Source organism: Diadema setosum, chromosome 14, assembly GCF_964275005.1.
Source record: "Diadema setosum chromosome 14, eeDiaSeto1, whole genome shotgun sequence".
Classification (NCBI taxonomy): Eukaryota; Metazoa; Echinodermata; class Echinoidea; order Diadematoida; family Diadematidae; genus Diadema; species Diadema setosum.
Genome location: NC_092698.1, coordinates 33739473 through 33760739, shown reverse-complemented (window position 1 = coordinate 33760739; position 21267 = coordinate 33739473). Strand labels below are relative to the sequence as shown.

General features: G+C 39.6%; 1 protein-coding gene across 1 annotated transcript in view; it reads left to right on the top strand.

Moving 5' to 3' along the window:
* LOC140238118 (uncharacterized) overlaps window positions 1–12864 on the top strand; it is a 49557-nt gene extending 36693 nt beyond the window's left edge. Inside the window, exons 3-4 of the mRNA XM_072318052.1 lie at window positions 8783–8967; window positions 12553–12864. Of these exons, the coding sequence (XP_072174153.1) occupies window positions 8783–8967; window positions 12553–12864 (497 nt within the window). The remainder of the gene's footprint in view (window positions 1–8782; window positions 8968–12552) is intronic.
* The last annotated feature ends 8403 nt before the right edge of the window (window positions 12865–21267 follow it).

The following is a 21267-nucleotide window of genomic DNA, read 5'->3' as shown; positions in this document are numbered from 1 at the left end:
CGTCTGCAAGTGGAGAAGCTCTTATCCCCACACGTGAAAATAGAAAGAGGAAATCGTGCGAGGAGATAAGCGAACGTGTCTCCACTCTGTGGCGGGCACTTCGCCGCAGATTAGCCGCGGAAACAGGAGAACAACGAGTCTCCAGAGAGTTAGACTACACGGCGAGATATCTCTCCGCCAACACCTGCGTCTACCACGACTAAAATAAAAACAACGCTTTAACTTTGTAGACTTACATGAGGGACAAAACGTGAAGGTAGGAGATAGTGAGAGAACATTATGACGCGGAAAAGGCGCTGAAATAAAGAAAAGGAGTTCCTCAAAAAAAAAAAAAAATCATCAACAAGACTCATTTGGAATGACTTTTTATAGCATATAACCAAGACTTGGCAATTCTCTTCCGTTGACACATGGCATCATAGCGAAATTGAACACGCGCATGCCACGGATTATAACTGTGATAATACAGATAATTTAGACGTATTTTCACTCTAGGAAAGAAAACAAAAAGTTATCCCCTCCTCCGAGGAAAACAAAAAACGTGAATATAGTAATGAAGCAAAATAAAAAGCATGAATTATTCGAAAGAATGAAAGAACGAGAGCCTAACGTGAAACAGTCAGCGTCCTTTAATAGCAATGGCTGGAGAACCCTCGTTTCAGGCGAGCCATTCGCCGTAACTCACCCGTCCGAGCCGACCCTATCCTCCTCAACCACAGCTCGCCGTTAATCACCAATTCCCTTCAGCTCTCGGGCGCCTTCTCTCTCCCTCTCTCTCTCTTTTCTCGATGAAACAATCATTTTTATCCATCATATCTCATCACGAAAGTCGGTCAGGAACGTTTTTCAAACAGAATTCGGGATGTCATCTTTTTCCCCTCCTTTTTGGCGGCAGTATTCAGTACACGATGTAGCATGTACCATGATCAGAAAACAAAACGCTGCCCAAGGTGTGCGATTCCTGCTCTTTCTAATTTATGCAATTGAAATTGTTACAGATCTTTAGAATGTTACAGAATAGACTGACATTGATTTGTCAGAAAAACGCGCTGTGGATCACAAAACGCTGGCGGAAGATAACTTGCGTTCGCCCCGAGATAACCTACCTGTCGCTACTTTTCGGAGAGGGCATAATGTTGAGAGCAAAGAGTAAACAATTTATTCTAGGTGTATTTACTAATAGCATTTAGGCCTACAATGATTGTGATGAACAAAGTGTGATGAAACGACATATTTTTGTCATAGATTAATACCCTTGATTTGTGTAATTTTGTACAGATACCAATATTGCTCTTGATTTCATCAAACAAAGTAAAATCAAAGAAATGGAGTGCTATTATACAAACGGATTGGATCAGACATCGATCGAGAAGGTAACACAACATTATGCCCCTTGTATACGATGCTTTCTCGCATCTGAAGTCTTTCATTTGTTTACTCACAATATCCAAGTCACAGAGTGATCGCTAATTTAGAGTAACTATAATACGAAACTGCCAACTCTCCGCTTTTCTACAAAGAGATTCCCTGAAAACTGAAACTACTTTTCGTGTATCCACAATAGACCTGCCAAAACCTCCCCGATTAGTATTTGTTGGCTCATTGAGTTGCAAGCAATACACAAAATAATTACAAATTGCTCGTTGGAATTTCCTTTTTTTAACTTAGGAATACTACCGACTCCTCTCCCCTTTTAAGTCATTTACTTTTTGGTAAATCATTGCAATTCCACAATAATTAGATGCACAACACACAATTTATTCTTTTTTGGATATGTTAAAAAGATGATAAGGATATACATATTCATGTGGAGATTTGGGAGAAGTTCACTGACAGGCTTTTGAGGCGATTACGTCATCATCTTTACTCATCTAATTTCCAGTTCACACTATTACACTTAGGAGAAAAACACGTGAACGTTAGAATTATACCAAACTTCCAAATTTTATCTAAAAAAATACAGTTAATGAGATTGCTGGCATTTCGTTTTGCTTCAGGTAAACCTTTCTATAGAAAAGTTTTACTCGGAGCTGAACGAAGATGGCGTAATACAAGCCGCTCGCAATCCTCTGTGCCTCAATGCTCCTTCCGCTCTGCTCGTAAAGAATTCATACCGTGACGTTGACGTCTGCTCATAGCTGAGAGTTAAATAAATAAAGGCGTTATAAATTTGACAAGCGACAGAGGACATCAGTGGGCATATTTGTCAGATTTACTGACCTCGCTCTATGGAAAAAAAAAATAGGAGTTGGTGCTTCCGTCAAAATGCTTTGTGAATCCTGTCTGGTTGATATTGTTTTTTTTTTTTTTACTCTTCAATCTTAGGTAGGCCTCGGACATCTTCGGCGAAAAAATAACTTCTGCATGGAACTGTCTTCTCAGTATAGTAGCGAGAATACGCCGAGACATACTCAAGAAAAGTTGATAAAAAATAAATGCATAAGATTTGTTTGCTTTGTTGGCTGTTCCAATTGCCTTCTCGACATGAGAGACACAGAAATAAAAACAACAGAAAAAAAAAACAAATCTAGATTTTGAGTGGATTTGATGTTTCGGCAAAATTGACGCTGCTTGGATTTCCTTCACGCATTATCGACTTGTGGTAGGGGTGTGTAGCGTTGTAACCCACGACGAATGAAAAGGCGAATCCTAGAGTGATACTGCCAACAAGCGCTGATACGATGGTGATGATGTGGAAAGCGGCGAGGAGAAATAGCGCGTGTCCGCCGCTGGAGCTACCGTGGTGTCAAAGGCCAAACAATAACCGACAGGATGTATTTTCCCCTGCCCCCCCCCCCCCCCCCACTTCTCGACACAGCGTGGATCTATATGTAAGCATTATGTTGTCACATCTGACCATCACTTTGTTGTCTATGGTAATATTTCGTGTTTAAGAATGAATAACTCGAGTGAATGACAAAGACCGAAAAGAAACTTGCTAGAGACCGACACACAGTGAGAAAGAAGGCTATCAGAAAGCAATGATCAGCAGTATGGAGACCTGATGGAGACTATCGGGGAAAGAGAAGTACAGTTGGTTCCTGAGAATTGTTCTTATGACGTTATCGGTATCATCAGGGAGGTGGTGCCCCTCCCTGGTATCATTATGGTTACTGCTTATAAATTTATGTTTGACAAGAGAACAGACATGTAGTTGTTGAGCCCACATCTCATGACTGAAAATGGTACAATCAAAGGGGGTATTTAAGTCTTTATAGAAGTTTGTTTCCTCGAAAAAAGGGCATACCCACGAATTCTGGATGTTCATTCAAGGTTCAAACTAGCGCGGTCTCGGGGCGATAAGCTCGTTTCGTTCACTGCCGTGTACACTCCCGGAGCGGCAGCACGCAAGAGCGGCACACAACAAAAACAATGGCCGCTACCTACTCATTAAAAACGCATCAATAAAAACGGAAATGCACCTCAACAACTTCCCTTTGCCCTCAAGGAACGGGCGTTAATGCGTCTGGGCGTCGTAAAAACAGCCCAGCGTCGGCCCCTCAGATCGAATTACGCGCGACAATTAGAGAGAGAAGTCCCCCCTTTCTGCCTGCAGACTGCGCCGATTTTAACGAGTTTTTTGTTTGTGGCGATTTTCGATGACTCGCTGGAGTGACTGCAGAATACTAAAATAACTATAATTGTGTGTGTTTACGATTGTAGGCTTTTGGGCACGCCCGTCGTGAAATGATCAGAGGAGTAAGTTGATACCAGGAGGTATTATGCCTCCTTTGCCGACACGTGCCTCATCATCTTACCAACACCAATTTTGAATAGCCACAACATTATGGCGTTTATCAACAGGTTCTGTGTCCTTCGTTTTTTTACTGCATAAGTATATCTGTTGTAATGTGAATTACATCGCGTTGAGAAGCAACAACAACATTGATCCGTGATTATTTTAATATCACAGTTCTGTGTGTTTTCTGCTCATATTTAGCGTTCAGTGCTGTGTAACCTGTATTTCTGGCACAGATCTTTGGCGGTAGGTCCCAATTTTTTGTATATTGGGTGTATTTCGCCCCGAGGATTTCATCGTGCCGATATCATTGAAATATTCCCATGTCAACGTAAGACCTTTACCGTTTGGTGGTTTTTATTAAAGTGTATCTCTTTCGGTGTAATTGGGAACAAATCAAACACGATAACGCGCAAGATCCGCCCTACATGACGAGCCTGGCATTGGTGTAATGATTACTGTTACACACAGAACGGCGGGAAAATTTTCGCTACATTACATTGTCGAGTAATGCGCGGGCGAGCGCCGACAACATTCACGGTTCCTCGGAGCTCGGAAGACCCGCCACTTTTTTGAGCCCGCCGCTGATAATAATATTCGATGATAATGAAACCGCCCATCGAACATCCACCGTGCTGTTCACAGTCGCCAATAATCTTCCGTGCAGCATCATGATAGGCGCTCTGCTAACTTCAATTAAGTGTGCCATCAGTGAAAAAAAAAATGTGGTGGAGTGTGAATCAAAAACAAAATACAATGCGACTGTGATAGGGGGAAAATGGTCCACGGTTATGATGATACCGACGAAAATCAACGACTGCACTTTCCCCAAAGTTCATTTCAAAAAATAGACCCCCGTGCATCCATGGGTGCCATCAAGCCTTATTTCAGTTAGTCTGCCTTACAGTGGTTCATACTTAATACTTACAGTGAGAGCCCGCACCGAAGGGGAAACACGGGGGAGGGAAGTGACGAAAGTAGTTGCGACTGAAGCAGAGCCTAACAAATAAACAAACAAACAAACAATCACACGAATAAATAGGTACATGGTACTTTATTTTGTAGAGGTCATGATCAGACCATGGAGGACCGCCTCCCTGATCAGGCCAAGCCGGCAGCAATAGCTGATCTGGATCTTATTGTATTCTATTGGCCTTTAGGCAGTATAGCATATAAGCAGAATTTCCTCTCTTCGGCTATAATATACTTTTTGAAAGCCTGCTCAGATGTACCGAGTCAAGCTGGTCAGATGATTATGTGCAGATCGAGATCGGTTGGACTCTCACAATGATTCGATATCGACGGAAGAGAGGAATGAAAAATAATTCTTCAGATAAAAAAAGTCGTAATTGTTTCAAAATACCCAACGAGTATGAGTATAGGCCTACATGGTTTAAAATTTTGATAATCAAATTGAATGACGACTTCATACAAGCGAACATCAGCAAACGATATAGTCCTGATTTTGATGAGTGAATGAGTTCAACATGGACCATGAGTTCACAAACGATACTTTTACCTCGTAATACAACTCTAGTTTACTTGCCACAGGGTCTACCACCACCCAAACACCCTTTCTTTATTTATGGCAAGTAAGCCATGAGACGTTGTGCTAAATTATGAATCAAAATACCCCACCACCATCTTTGGTCGCATGTAAGAAAAAATGACTTACATAAACAAACAAGGTAATGGATGCAATGGTTAGAAAAACTTGTACTGGTGTCTGTCAATTTGTCATTTTTGATGTCTTCTCCTATATAGATTCTGAATAAAAAGCACATTTCAAAATTTCTTCACAGCGGAAATGTCAGACCTGAAAGTGTAGCCTGAAATAACGAAACCGTTAACTACACAATTTTTCACTTGCTATTTTGCTCAACCTAATCTAGCAGATCAGAAAAAGAAAGACACTTCTCGTCGATGATGTGGTTCTATGTCTCTTTATAAGAAAAAAAAAGGAGACTGTTCTGTCGTATGGCACCGGAAATGTGTACACGTCACAGACATGCAAATTTATACGCGTATGTAAGAATAACCGCCAAACTTTACCAATCCAAGCCCATGAACATGTCAGCAGCTAGATGGTTCTGGGAAGACCGGAGGGTGTTACAGATGCCGGATATTGGTGGAAATGCAGCTGATTGCCCAAATTTGCCCCCTGTAAGCCCCCTGATCTCGGCAGACAACATTTAGAGAAGAGGTGAAGGGTGAGGGAGGAAGCGGGGGATTCGACCGGCTAATAAGTGCTGAGGTGATCGCCAAGGTAACAGCACTTTGGTTCCGACAATGCTGACCCGATGATTATTATGTACTTGGCACAAAGTCTGTCGTTCCCACGTAATATAGGAGAGTATTAGTGAAGAAATGTCGCAGTTATTATGGACTGTAATGTCTCATTGGACTACTTAGTTTTCCTTGTTATAACTTGAATACATCCATAGGTATATAATGGTCATTGTTATTGTTTTTTATTTCGTTTTATTTCATTTCCAACACATATTGTGATTACAACATTTGAATACAAATAATAACACAACAGTGCAATGAAAAACAAAATGAACACTAATACAATTGCTGTAAATTTCAACATATACATTAAAAAAAATATATGTTGGAAATGGAGGGGACTGCTAAAAAGCAATCCCCTCATACTTTTACTCATACTTTTACTTATCTTATGATTATAATATTTTTAGGGGTTATTTCATCATCATCATCCTTATGACTATCAATATCATTGATGTTATCATTTTCATTACTATTATTGTTGGTGTTATCATTAGCATTACTATTTCCATAAATCAGTCTTCACTTTCAGGGGTGATCCAGCACACTTTACCTTCTTATCATCAACTTTCATTCAGTTCACCTCATTCGTATTTGACATCGAGTCACATACAACATGGATCGTATACATCAGCATACACTTCGTAATGAAGTGCATCGAAATAGCTTGAAATAAATTTGTTTATTTTCAGATGGTGTTGATCTGTTGTTCAATATTTATATCATGGAGTTGATGGCCACAAAGAATCTTAAGATTAATGCATGAGCGGCTGTCAATAGAGTAATATTCACAAGCGTCGAGCGTTATATCGGCTCTCATTATTATTATTTCTTTTAACCCGCGATGCGTCACCATTATGAGGGTGGTGACAGACCAGCGCACAGCGCATCCCCGGCCCGCCACGCTCGGCCGAGAGGAACACCCAAGACGCGCTCCAAGTGTCACTGACATCAGCAGCTTCACTAATGGACATACGGGGTCGCAAAATGCGTGACATTCTAGCTGTTATGTTGGCCCCATATTTTCATTTTCATCAAACAATCTTCTTCTCCTTCCTTTTCTGTCAATCTACACTCCCTCACCCCTCCCTTCCGCGTTTCCCCCCTTCCACACATGTTTTATTATGTTCGTTTGTAAGCATTTTACAGTACAGTTCACTTTTTGTCATCACTGTGCACATGACAATATGTAGCTGAATTTGAGAAATTGTCTTTATTTTACTGCACAAAGCTCTAGCGGTAGACAATGTACCAATCAATCCATTCCTCGAAGTCGGGCATGATATTGGGTCATTGTAAACACATCACGGTAGCTGTCAAACACGGTATTTTTCGCAAATATAGTTTCATGTTAGTGTTCATCACTTACATTGGAGAAGAAAACAACAATGACTTTTAAACTGTGGTTCGAAGATTTTATTTTTCATCTTTTGTATGTCTCTTTCTGAATATGATTCCTTTCAGATACGAATCATCTCTCACGAAATAATGTCTTTTTGAAGACAAAGTAGAAAATGCCGTCAAATTCCATGAAGGCCAGATAAATAAATGTCTGTCTCAGATCTACCTTTCGTCGTTTTGACGTCATGCAATGGCATTTGCCATGAATGTGCTATCTCATGGTTTAAAGATGACAGAAAAATCTTGAAGAAAGAAAGAAAATAAGCAATGTAGTCGACTCAAATTTCACGCCTTGACAAGTTGACGAAGAAATTCAAATAAACCAATCAAACAGAACCGTAAAAATTGCTTAAACATTGGATGTAAATGCTTAAGTTTCATATGTTTTCGCGAAAATGTGATATTATTTTTTTTGTGTGTGTGTGCAAATTTTTGTGATGACGATGACGTTATTGATAACAGAAGGGTTTTTGTTTTCTTAGTAAACTAGATATTGATTATGTTTCAAGGGAAATATGGTTGTTGTCAAATAATCGACCAAAATTGTGATTTCTAAAATAATCGTATACAATAACCAATAGGGATGTAAAGCGATAACATCACCGCTACATGTGATTATTCCCCAGTAACGTCACCGTGTTATGTTACGAAATCACATTATGAATTTCCGCATATTCCTTTTTTCTTTCTTTTTTTCCACCGGTGTTGATGAAACTCTCACCGTTCTGTTTCTACCTCCTTTCTTTTCATCAATGTCTACAAGTCTTAAAATGGAGTGGATCTCCCCATGCATCGAACTCATGAAAATCAGAAATCGAGGAAGATTTCTAGAGACTAGAAATCAATTTACAGAGAAAGGATGTCAGTGTAGTCCATACAATTTTGAAAGGGGCTGTATTGCGTCGTTTATCAGTTTAAGATGGAAAATTGGCCGAGAAGAAGTTGACCAGGAAATTACAATGCACTACAATCAGCCTCCTTCATATATTATCCCTTGTATGTGCATGATGACGCTTAGATTATTGGACAATTTTAGCTTAAAGCAATAGATCTCTGTCAAAATCTTGAAATACGAAATTCCATTACTGGCATTTGTTTCTTCTCCTCAGATGATTTAAAGTAATATGCCATTTAATTTTGAAGTAGACTGAAATTTGATAAGAAAGCCATGGAATGGTGTTTGCCTTGTTTCCTATTGTAAAGGCCCTTGTGGTTTAAATATTGTCACTTTGAAAGCGTACACTAAGCAACAATACACACATGCATGATATTATAAACTGGGGCTAAAGGATAACAGTTTTACTAATGTATATTTCTCCCCCCCCCCCCACCCGTCTGTCCCTTCTCATCCAGGTAATCTACCGGGCGATCAGGGAGGCTACAAACAGCTGGACCTCTCGACGAAGCCGCGCAAGGAGCGGACGGCGTTCACCAAGGAGCAGATCAGAGAGCTGGAGAACGAGTTCGCCCACCATAACTACCTGACGCGACTGCGGCGGTACGAGATCGCAGTCACACTCAACCTCACCGAGCGACAGGTTGGTATCGTGGACGATCACGATCTTGTTTTGTCATGCCAGCCCCCTTCCAACAACTGCAAAAACAAAAACAAAAACATGTGTTTGAAACGACAGAAAGTTGGGTTGTAATCTCAAAATATAATCACAATTTTCTACCCTTGTTATTATCTCTTTCTTTGAATCAAAGTTGCTGTAGGTCCTCATCAGCAAATCATCATTGAGGATAATATGCTTTTATACATCATGCAATTTTCTCATGCATTATTCAATGGGAAGCACACATCAATTACTGCAAAAGCATATACATATTAATGTACTGTGGTACTGTCCCATTACCCCAGTCTGCAGCCGTGCGATTTGTGCTATAATGCAATGCAGCCGGACGCTTATTTGTCCTTGTGTTAGGCAGCTTTCCATCACGGCTACACTCACAATAATCTATTAAGGAAGAAAAAGACACTTAATTAATAATGTGCCCAGTACAACTGACTTAGGGAGGATAGAATATACAGTTTTAACACGAGGCGCACTGACAGATATGGCTCACCATACAGTGACGTTAAAGGGGAATTTTCCTCATATTAGATTCACTTGATTATGAATTTATGCGTAGTACGAATCGGTGAAGTTTGAGGAAAAGCAGACGATCCGTTATCTATGTGCTGTCGGTGAACCAGAAGACCACAGCAATTTATGTTACAGTAGGGAAATGATATGAAGAACATGTTCAGAGAACTCAACATCATTATTTCATATTTCTAGCAAAATGAAATAGCACTTGACTTACCTCTTTCAGATGGCAGGGGGAATAATATTAGCCTCAACATGTCGTATCGTACATACGATATGCTTTTCTTTAAAAACGATATGCAAGGGGAATAGATACCATAACGATGACTGCAATGATGGTGATGACGACTGCCACCATCATCGTCCTCATCGTTACATACGACAACAACTTCAGCATAACAATCTTTATTGAAATCATTTCATAGTTTATGATATAGATTTAGACTTTTCTTGTCCAAAAGATGGGACGGGAACATACCAACGTAACTTAACCAGCATAAATTATATCAGAATGACAGACTAGATTTCAAAAGGTTAGAAATAGATTTGAAATATATTTACATGCTCTAAAGAAGAAGAAGAAGAAGAAGAAGAAGAAGAAGAAACAAAACCAATAAGAAACTAAGCTGTATTATGTTGGATAGGTTTTTCAGTCGATGAGTATCATTTCATGTTTACTACATGGGCAGCATAAACTCCCGTTACAAACTTATACGTGTCGCCTTGCTCTACTGCTGTGTAACAAATTATACAATCATCATTCTACAGCTGTCTGTAAAAAACATTTAGGCCTAGATCATCATCAGTAAAGTGACCCGGATTTAGAATGATCCTAGATATTTGACAGGATGTGTTCATCATGAATGAATATATTAAGCACCAGTCAGACGCAGCAATCTCCCACGCGTTATTTTGGCTCCAAAAGTTGGCCGGTTCATAATGGTTCGCATCGCTGGCATCTTTATAATCCGCAGATTTCATTCAAAACAGAGATTACGATGAAACGGCATAGTAATGCCTCAGAGATTACGAGCTTCGCAATGGAGCGCCGTAGTAGAGTTTAAGGATGTAATATGAAAACTAGAGAGAAACAAAAAATGGCCGACATCTTTTTCTTTTTCACGCTACAACACATGAAAGCCGTGTCACGGAACTTCAAATAGACAATTGTGCGGTATATGTACCACCAGACCGTCCCCTGCGACAGACTATTAGATTACTTTCCAGCTGTCTACACATCGTTGGCACGGGAGGATGAAAGGGACTTCAGTGCCTTTTCATGAAAACTGGGTCAAAACATGTCGAGATATTTGTTTTTTAAAGCATTATGCTGGGATAGTATTTGACGTTGGCGGGGCATCCGAAAGATGGCGTTGGAACGCAGCGGGATGGCACTTCGCCGCGAGAAGTTACAATCTACAGCGCCATCTGTAGTTTATTATCAGGATGGCTAATCACTACTTCGTGTCTGACAGAGCAATGCGATGAAGACATTGTACATGCTAGTTTAACCGATATGATATTCAGCTTGCGATCATAGAGGTCAATCATTATCACATGGAAATAATTCTTCGAGGGTTTTGTTGTACTGCGTTTATACATTGATCGCTCTCGCTCTCATCCCCGGCTTTGTTAAATCCCCCAAAAGCGGAGTCTATACTGAATTCCAACTATTTCTTCTGCCACGAATACACTATAAAGATAACCGACTTTGGTTTGTTCATTTTGAATTAAAAAAAGCGTGGTGGAAAGTTGTTTAATTGTTATAACTGCGGTGCATATGGTTTCGACGCAATTCTGTCGCGTAAGATTATTAAATCTAATGAATGGAAGCGGTACACCATCTTTTCAAATACATTAGTCTGCTTGTTATGATAGAGGACAACAGTAGCAAAATTAAATAATCATGTTGAGACAAGATATTTGGAATTTACTTAAAACATATCCATAATTAACAGTGGATTTCCGTACCTCTAACAAAGTATTCTTGAATATTTTCACAGAGAACGTCATCCATCATAGATATTTTCATCTTTAAAAAAATCCCGAACAAGCAAATTGTCGACACTGTTAATGTCAGCACACGTTAGCAGTAAATTATTGCTGTCCTTACAATTTAGTCTAGATAGAATACGCATGATCAGATATTTGAGCTTCCAGAAACTGTATCATATCTTACTCCAAGTCTTGGAATTGCTTTTAACTGTGTTCAATTCTGCCATAAGTAGCTCTTTATTCTTGTAATTGACTGCCATTTAACAAGTATGCTGCACGTTGGAAAAGATTCAACTAAACCTCCAATTTCCCAGCAACAGTTGCAACACGTTGCATACAAAATAGAGTGAGATGTGTAATGGCTTGAAATCGAGAGTACTATGAGAGATAACGAATTGAGACGCAAATGATCTGATGTTTAAAGCAAGAGACTTCGGGGCAGACCCAAATCTTAAGTTGAACAGAAGCCTTTCTTGTATGCAAGGCTTTTTGGGTTTTCCACACAGGGAGGCTATAAGAATTCGCCTAGTGTTGAGGTGCTTGAAGAGCATGTGACTGTTTCCCGGGGGTCAAAGAGGGTCGCACTCGACTCCACGAAAGAATGAGATGAAGTATATAAGAGACAAAATGATAAGGGTGCATGTCACGAGTCATACAGCCCGGGAGTCGTAAAGCCCAGGAGTCCGACGATAGGCAAACAAGGCCCACGAGTCCGACACTAAGGGAAAAAAGAGCCCACGAGACCGACATTACATCACGGGGCATAATGTACGCAGTGTCAGACTCGTGGGCCTTGTTTGCCTGGTGTCGGACTCATGGACCCTTTTTACGTAATGTAGAGCTCATGGGCTGTATGAGTCATGGGCTGTATGACTCATGTACCTCTCTCAATGTCGAGCTCGTGGGCCGTATGACTTGTGGATGTCGGTCTCTTGGGATGACCCCAGTAATAAGAGTCGTTGAATCTAAGATGCTCTTTGAGCAATCATAATGATCACCCTGCTTTGATGATGTTCTGGGTTTTTTCCCCCTCTACAGGTGAAGGTGTGGTTCCAGAATCGCCGGATGAAGTGGAAGAGATGCAAGGGTGCCCGAGAAAGGGAGCTAGCAGAGAAGCGTCTTCAGGCCATGGAGGTCAAATTGGGCCTGCCACCCGGAAGCTCAACGGGACTGAACAATACACTTCCGGGTAACTTGGCCAACGCCAGCAGCATAGTATCCAATCACAGTTCGGATAGCGCCTGCGGGTTAGATGGCGGTTCGGACGTCAGTAACTACGGCGGGTCGGATAACGGCGAGTCAAATAGTCCGCCGCACCATCCACTGGACATTAAAGAGGATTATGATTGAACCGAAAACGCCTACTTACTCTACAAACTTTGACAAAATATGGACAAGATGACTTTAGCAGAAAAAAGAGAGTGATCCAGCAATGTGAGATGATAGCAAGGCTGGAAACTCTTTGATTTTTTATATAGTACTTGACAGGGTTTAGAGTTGAAGATGTGCATGGTAAAGATGTGATAAGGTTCGACAATGCAGGATTTGTGTTTTTGGTGTGAATGGTTGATGAACTCGAGTGGTTGACCTATAGCCTCGTATAATAGGAGTATAGCAAGACCAAAGTACAAATCATTGTCCTTAACTCTATCACGTGACTTTGTTGAAGGTGGAATGCCGATACTGAACGATGAATGATCATTATGGATCATCTACCCTGGACCTCATCGTCTAGACGCACGCAAAGTCAAGCCAAGCCGAGGTAGACGAAGCGACAGGACGATTCTTCACTCTTGTAATAGTTTTAAGACAGTCCGCCGCAATCTGAGTTCAAAGGACGTAAATCAAGTAATTCGTTAAAATAATATACATCAGCGGAAATTATCTCGCTGTCTCGCCATTGAGTCAAGACATAGCAAGAAATTCCTGTGAGATACACAACAGATTCTGGTTCAATTTATCTTGGCATGGTTAGAAAACCGTTAGAAAACCCGGGGAGACTCCGGCTCCCGTGGACAAAAGCAGAAGTTATGTCTTTCTCCAAAGGAGAGGGCGCGAAAGTACTTCGGACAGACAAGACCGAAACTCTTGCCGGTTTAGCCTCCAGATTTAAAATAATGATTAGTGATAACCTGGCGTACGGTGCAAAGCGTCACTGTGTGACGCAATGAGTGACGTATTAATCAGCAAGATTGTTACTCGCAGAACACACTTGTGTCATCTGCAATTAATTGCTGACGTCCCTTTACGTGGAACAACATCACTGCACATGTGAACAGCAATTTGCTGAACCTTCATGTCAGAACTCCACGCAACAGTAGAAGTGGTGGGATCCACGAAGTCGAATTTGCAGTAATCATAAATGTAGCATCTCTGAAAATTTAGTCTGCCATGATCAGATATGCAGGAGTATTGACCGCTGGATGGCATTTGTAAACCAAATGAACGAAACTAACACGAGAACAGGTAAACCGACGTTAAAATCAGTGGTAGGTTGCTATGACAGGCGTGGCATGGTGTCCTTAAACAATGCACAGTATTATCATTTCCCAAGTGGGACATGGTTTCTTATTTGCACTATTGAGACTGTACTCTCCACTCCACTTTCCAACAATTGTTGTACTATACGCCATAAGAAGAAACAAGGTACTAAATTCATATCTAGTACTGAGGATGTATTTATATATTTTATCTCACAACACTCTTGTTGACACCCGAGTTTGTGAGTGGAAACGTTTTGTAATATATCTTTGAGGAAAACATAAGAAAACTGTGGTAGTTAATCTGTCTCTCTCACTATCGTTTGTTTTGAATGTGTTTCTACCAGAATTATAAACCCGTAATGTGTTGTTGTGTTCAGGTTGGAAAGCAACCTTCCTGTTACTTGAAATAAGTGTGTATACCATCCGGGGTGTAGACGTTTCTGTAAAGTTTCTTATCTTAACGTCGTACTTTTTTTTTCATTCTTAAGACTACTTTGGCCGAGAGACTTTTATAGGAATATGTTTTGTGTTTTTTTTTTTCCATGGGAGTAGGTCAATGGAATTTAATTTTTATGACGTTTATTGTGCACAATCATTAACTGAGGACAGGCGCGATAATCATACATTTTTTCCATCAATTTATATAATTATTATGGAAGACGCCACATCCACGATGTAATGCTAATGACAGATTCATATTACAGGGTCCCAAGTGACTATCGAGTAGTATAGTGTTATAATCCGTAATATTCGTGAGTTAAAGATGTTAACAAAAAGACACAATTTTGTGCAGAGAATTTGATCAACACTCTTGTAAGGACACGAAAAAGGGAGAAACGAGCTTGTGTCGAACTATTACATAAAAATTGAATTAATCGCTTGTCACGTACAGTTTCGAAGAGGAATTCGCGTAGAAATGGAGTCTTAAAGAAGATAGCAGGTGGATAATACTTTTTGATACAACGTCAGTATAAGAAATGAGATTAGCGTATCTGCTCGAATACTCTGACAATTGTACGATATGGGTGGTCGTCAGGAAATGATTATTGGAATATGGGAACCTTGCATTGAAAGAGTCACATGAGTCAAAGTTGACAATTATGGCGAGGGTATATGGGCGTGGTTACAATACGTCATTCAGGAATATCAATATGTTTCATGTGGTACATAATGTGGAAGTGGATGATATAATGTGGAAAATGGCTTTCATCTTCAGTTCTTCAGTATATTCAGCATATTACAATTGGAAAAAAAAAGAATTTATATATGACGGGGCTATGTGAATAATCACATTGGATTGGAATGAATTCAAGGCTGATAAATACAATGTAGTCCTTCTAACCTCAGACATAAAATAAATGACACTTTTATCTTTGATCGGGTTATTTAAAACACAGCGAAAAGGGAAGACAGTAAATTATTGTGCGTCGTTCACTGACTTTGACTTATAACCAAAAAGAAGTTATATCTGAAAATAAAAGTGCATTTGGATTCTTTCCCCGACGAAAGGAAGTAATAAGTTGTCAGTATGTTTGTCATGATTGCAGTATAGAGTTGAATAGCTGCCGAGTTGTTGCTGTTCAGAGATGATATCAATCAGTTTTACGTCAGTCAACGGTAAGAAAACCCTGGTAAACTTCTACCACCTTCATAATAAAGTTCTTTACATATAAAACATTGTAATGTAATTGGGTACTCCATTTTCTTTTTTATTTCTAGTCTTGACAGGTTTAATTCATAATAGATATGAGGTAAGATGCGAAATGTTCTTAAAAAACGATTACCAAAACTTCAGAGTGGTCTTTGTCCTTTTCCATGCAGGTGTACGGCTTTAAAAGCACTTACTACAGTGATGACACCACAGTGTCTGTCTCAACTTGTTATACTGTTGATCGTTGACACCATAATTTATAGGGTTGCTAAGACAATATTCCTGTAGTCTCAGGGCTCGACACTAACGGTGGCCCGGTGGCCCGGGGCCACCAAAAACGCACATCGGGCCACCAAAATTTCAGAAATGAATAATTTGGTGGCCTGATCGGGCCACCAAAAAGGGTCGGATGTTTGCCTTTGGGCCACCAAAAATGAAAATTAGTGTGGAGCCCTGCTCTGTAGTCCATAAAACTGTTCTCGAACGAATGGCGACATGTTTTCATGCAATTTCTAGAAACTTTCTGGCCCTTGTTCTGCTGTCGATATTGCCGTCGACCGATGTTCGTGATACCAACGGGCAGAAATACGTGTACCAATTCAGATACCAGTAAGAAAGTTGTTACAAGTTAGCTCTGGTGAAATTGAGCTCTACTTGAACATCAATGCATTACCCTCCTAGATACATGTACTAGTACTTTTCATGTACATACACTCGGTGTTGTGTGTGATTTAGAGACTTTCCGCGGAATAAAAAGCACTGTTTTGTCTCTTATTGTCCGCTCGTCTTAGTTGTCGTTTTCCTTACAACTTATTCTGTATCTCTTATATGTCTCATACCGGTTTTGTGAAAGGTATAATTACTGCTATTAAGCGATTAACACCAAACTCAAAAGTCAGCAACAGAGTGTAAATGCAGAAACTATTATGAATCGCTGCGAGTCGTAGGAACGTAGTACCGAATGCAATACTGAAATGTCGTAGTACTTGAGTCGAGTGTATCAAAACAACATACCTTATCTCCGTACCTTTTTGTCCTTTCCCAACCATGATATTATATTCACTGTTCTCACTGTTCAGGAGACAAGAAGTCTACAAAATGTGAATAAGCGTATTGTACAGTAATGATTGTTGTACGATCCGAAAACCCCCTGTTTATACATTGATCACTTGTTTGCTGTCCTACAAATTGTTTTGTTCTTCTAGTGTTTCAAAAAATGATTAATAAAGTTATTATGTGGACATTACCTTTGTCTGAGGTATCTATATTATTTCATGTTTAGTACAGCGTGTCGTGTCAGAGAGATAGACTTTTGATGTATCATCAAGAATGTGCAGGAAGATACAAATACATGTAGCTCACTGAATGAATTTCACAAATCCATTAGAGTTACATCGACTGGTACGTGTATACGTAATACTGAAGAAATCTCGTTTGAATGACCTTTAAACATGACTCTGCTGCATATTCCGAAATTTCGTTTTATAGCAAAAGTCGCCTAAGACTGCAATGAAAATGATGGTTTGTTTCAAAAACGTGTACAATGACACTATCATGTAACTACAACCAACCACATTGTATGGTGTACCAAACTCAACCCCCTCCCCCATCCCCGCAGAAAAGCACTGAACAACCTGCAGTTAAGGCTTCTTCCACGATGGCATGTTCCGTATTTTCTGCTAACATCATCGCCGCATACACACAATGTCATGTACGAACGTTTTATCATAACTGCACATGCGTTTATACAGACAAGTTTTTCCTCTCGAAATTGACAGATTGGAAAGTGTGCTTTCAAAAAGAGACAAAACAATTCATACATAAAGGTTTTCCGATCATATAAAATTTTCTAGGTTTCTTTCTTCATGATCTGTTATCTGCTTTTAAAGGATAGGATACCTAAATGGTGATTAAAAAAACACCCCCTTTTTAAGCAAAACATCGACGACGCCGAATGTAAAAAACAAGCCCTTTCGACGCTTCTTTAACGAGTTTCTTTCTTTTTTTTACGGTGCGCATAAAGTCGAATGAAGAACGACCCCCGTGTCGAGTTTTAATACGCAAGAGACATCAGTAAAAAAAAAAATGGACGAACGAATAACCAAAATATAACAAGAGATAGGGGCTTACCAAGGAGGTGGTACCTACTGTGTGTGTGTGTGTGTGTGTGTGTGTGTCTGTGTGTGTGTGTGTGTGCGCGCGCGTGTGTGTGTGTGTGTGTGTGTGTGTGTGTGTGTGTGTGTGTGTGTGTGTGTGTGTGAAAGCGTTCAATACAATGCATGTGTTTGTTAGTAACGTTGCTTGCTACACTCGATTTTTTGTCTTTTCCTAAAACTTTTCTTTTGTGATTATTGATTTGACCTCATTTTGAAAAAAAATGGGGCGTGTCTGTCGTAAACTAGATTTGACACAAACATGTCCATGTTTTTCATTTGATCAATGATCACTTACTAGTGTAGGTCACTATAAGGGCCTAGTTTTGTTCAAACAATACTTTACTTATTATTTGACTCTCTTCCCGATGGCCATAATAATTTGCGTGTGAAGCGTTAGCATTGGCCGGCTTCTTAGTTAAACAGTCCGAGAGCTTGCGGCGTTCAAGAAAAATGGTGTTTATTTTGTTTTTTAGCGTAATCTGCACGTCGACAACGAAAAAGCAAAGGTACATATACATTTCAAGGTTGGGATGAGACCCATGAATGAGGATTTGGATTCTTGCAGGAAAGCCGGGTTATTTTATCACCAGTAGAGAAGACATCGTTAAGCAGATAACATGAGGGTTACCCGAACCTACTTCTTACGCAAACAGTGCTACTGTCTGGCCTGGGCTTGAAAAGTGACATGTGTTAAAAGCCTTCCACTTTGCGCCTGCAACATTTTTTCCCCCTCCGTTTCTCTGGAGCAGACGTAATCATATCAATAAAACAAAAGAGGCTTTCAAGATTTCCCTTTGCCATTCTCGACATCCCCAAATGAAAATAAAAGTGGGAAAATATTTTCTTTGGCTTCTTCTAGTCACTCATTTTCCCTTCAGCGCGAGCATCTCTGCGCGATCGGGCAAATCTCGCCCCGCGGGTCGGCCTAATTATATTCACTTCTATCTTCACATACCGTGAGGCCTGCAGAAACAACAGCAGCGAAGAAGAGAGTCTAGCAAAAGAAAATACAGGCAAAATCTCTCCCCATTGAAAGAGCGGGGGGGGGGGGGGGACATGCAGGGAACGAGAGGGGAAAAGGCAGAAGGAGATAAAAATACTGACTTGGCCAATGTTAGCCCAACATTTATTTTGCTTCACCTTAACGTTTGCGGAAAAAACAGGGAAAATGGAGTAATTGGTGAGACCCAATTTTTGGCATGTCGAATCAGATCGTCGTCTAACCTTTTTCTGTCCATCGCTAACCCGCGTTTCTATTTCACCATTCATACGCATTATTTGCATGATATGAATATAACGTTTATAACGTTTATCATACTGTTGATTTGTTTCGGGCCAAAGTCCAGTAGTCACCAGTCATCTTATTCACAAGCATGCCATACAGGTGATGACGACACACCCGATTGGTAATGCAGTGTTTAAATGTACAAAGGACTGATAAGACTGGTTTTATCATACTCTTATTCTGAGTCCAAGTTTACTGTCAAGTGTGAAGTTTAGATCGCATCGCATTTAGGAACTAGAAAATCATCAAGATATGACACAGTTGATCTCATATCTTGTCATAATATGTTGTGTCTTATACACGTATAATATAGCAAAAGGCCTGTCTTTAAGTTTCATTTTTTTTTGGGGGGGGGGGGGGGAGGGGGAGGACTTTGACCACATGCATTTCTAAAAGTGTAAAGAGCAACAATCATGCCATATTTAGGTATATCCTCGTATCATCATCGATACATAAACAGCCTTCCTACCAAAAAACAAAACAAAAAAGAAAACAAAAAGAGTGAAATATGAAATATTCATTTGGGGCCTACTTCATTTTGTTTATTTTCATAAGTTATATAATAATCTAATCCTCAAATATACTCAAACGCTTTTTATTGCCCTTAGAGATGTTTCATAACAATACTCAGCCCATCTTAGCTATGTCATCCACACCCCCTCCATTATTCCTCATCTCCCTCTCTACCTCCCCCTCTCCCCCCCCCCCCCCCCCCCTGCATTCAAAGAAGAAATTGTGTTTGGTTCAACGAGCTGATTGGCACTCGCCTCGGGCCACACATCTCTTACGGAGTGACATTGACATTGAGTCTGCTTAGTGGTATTTCTTCGACTCCACCGGGATTTCCTTCAGCCGAAATACACTGCCACCCCACCCCTACAACTATTCAAACATAGTCCGTCGGTTTCTTTTTCCTCTTCTTCAAACTACCAAGTAGACGTAGACACAATTTTGCCTATCACAGAATTATAGCTCAAACTTGGTTAGTTTTACCAGCCATATCAAGCAACGTGTCAAGCATTGGGCACATTATTACCCGATGTCTACGACATGTATGATTGCCCGATGCCTACGAAATGTATGATTGCCCCTGGCCAACGGGCAGACAAAGTTGTGAAGGCGTGCCTGCTAAGCATCGTGAAAGAGTCAATTGAATACTAGTAGTCACGATTATAATTTTTTTTTAACAAACGTAAAAACCCAAAACTCAGAATACGGTATCTAAAATGCAAATACAGGTATCAGATTTTGTATTCTACATTGTACTTTTAATATCCACTCATAATGTGCCTGCAATTCATATGTTTTTGTTTCCATGTCTTGGTTTGCCAATTGTTTTTTTATATATATATATATGTGTGTATATATTTATATATATATATATATATATATATATATATATATATATATATATATATATATATACAGTATATATATATACAGTATATAAAGAGGCAAACCAAGACATGGAAACAAAAACATATGAATATATATATATATATATATATATAAATATATATATATATATATATATATATATATATATATATAATTATATATATATACATATATATATAATGTATATAATGTACATGTTACATCATATCATCTACTCTTGTTCACCAACACCGTATAACCATCCTACTATTCTCAACGGCCCAGTATTTCTCTATTCTCTGTGGCATCATGTATTCGGGGGGGGGGGGGGGGGAGCAAAGGGGTGGGGGAAAGTCTAACATCACAAGAATTCATGCGGAGTTATTCACTCTGCTTTCTCCACACAGATTGAAAGTATGATTAGATTATATCATTAAGATAGAAATGTATGTTTTAGAATTTAATATAAAATATTGTATATTTTAATTTGTTTGTGCATAAATGTATTTTTGTTAATTTGTTCGTGATTATGTAACTGTAATTGTTGAGTGGGTCTTTTATTGTGTAACATGTATTTATGTGTTATTCTGCATTTTACTTTACACTTTGCCTTGTGTCTCCTGTTCAATCCAAGAGGCAACCTAGGCCTTTCATGTCACATTGTTCATTTATATCATAAAGAATGTTGAACAAAAACTTACTATTGGTTCTCTAGTGCAAGAAGCCGATGTCTTTCGACAACAGTTTCAATGGTGATAAGATGATAACATGAATATGGCTGACACTAATCTCCCTCATACC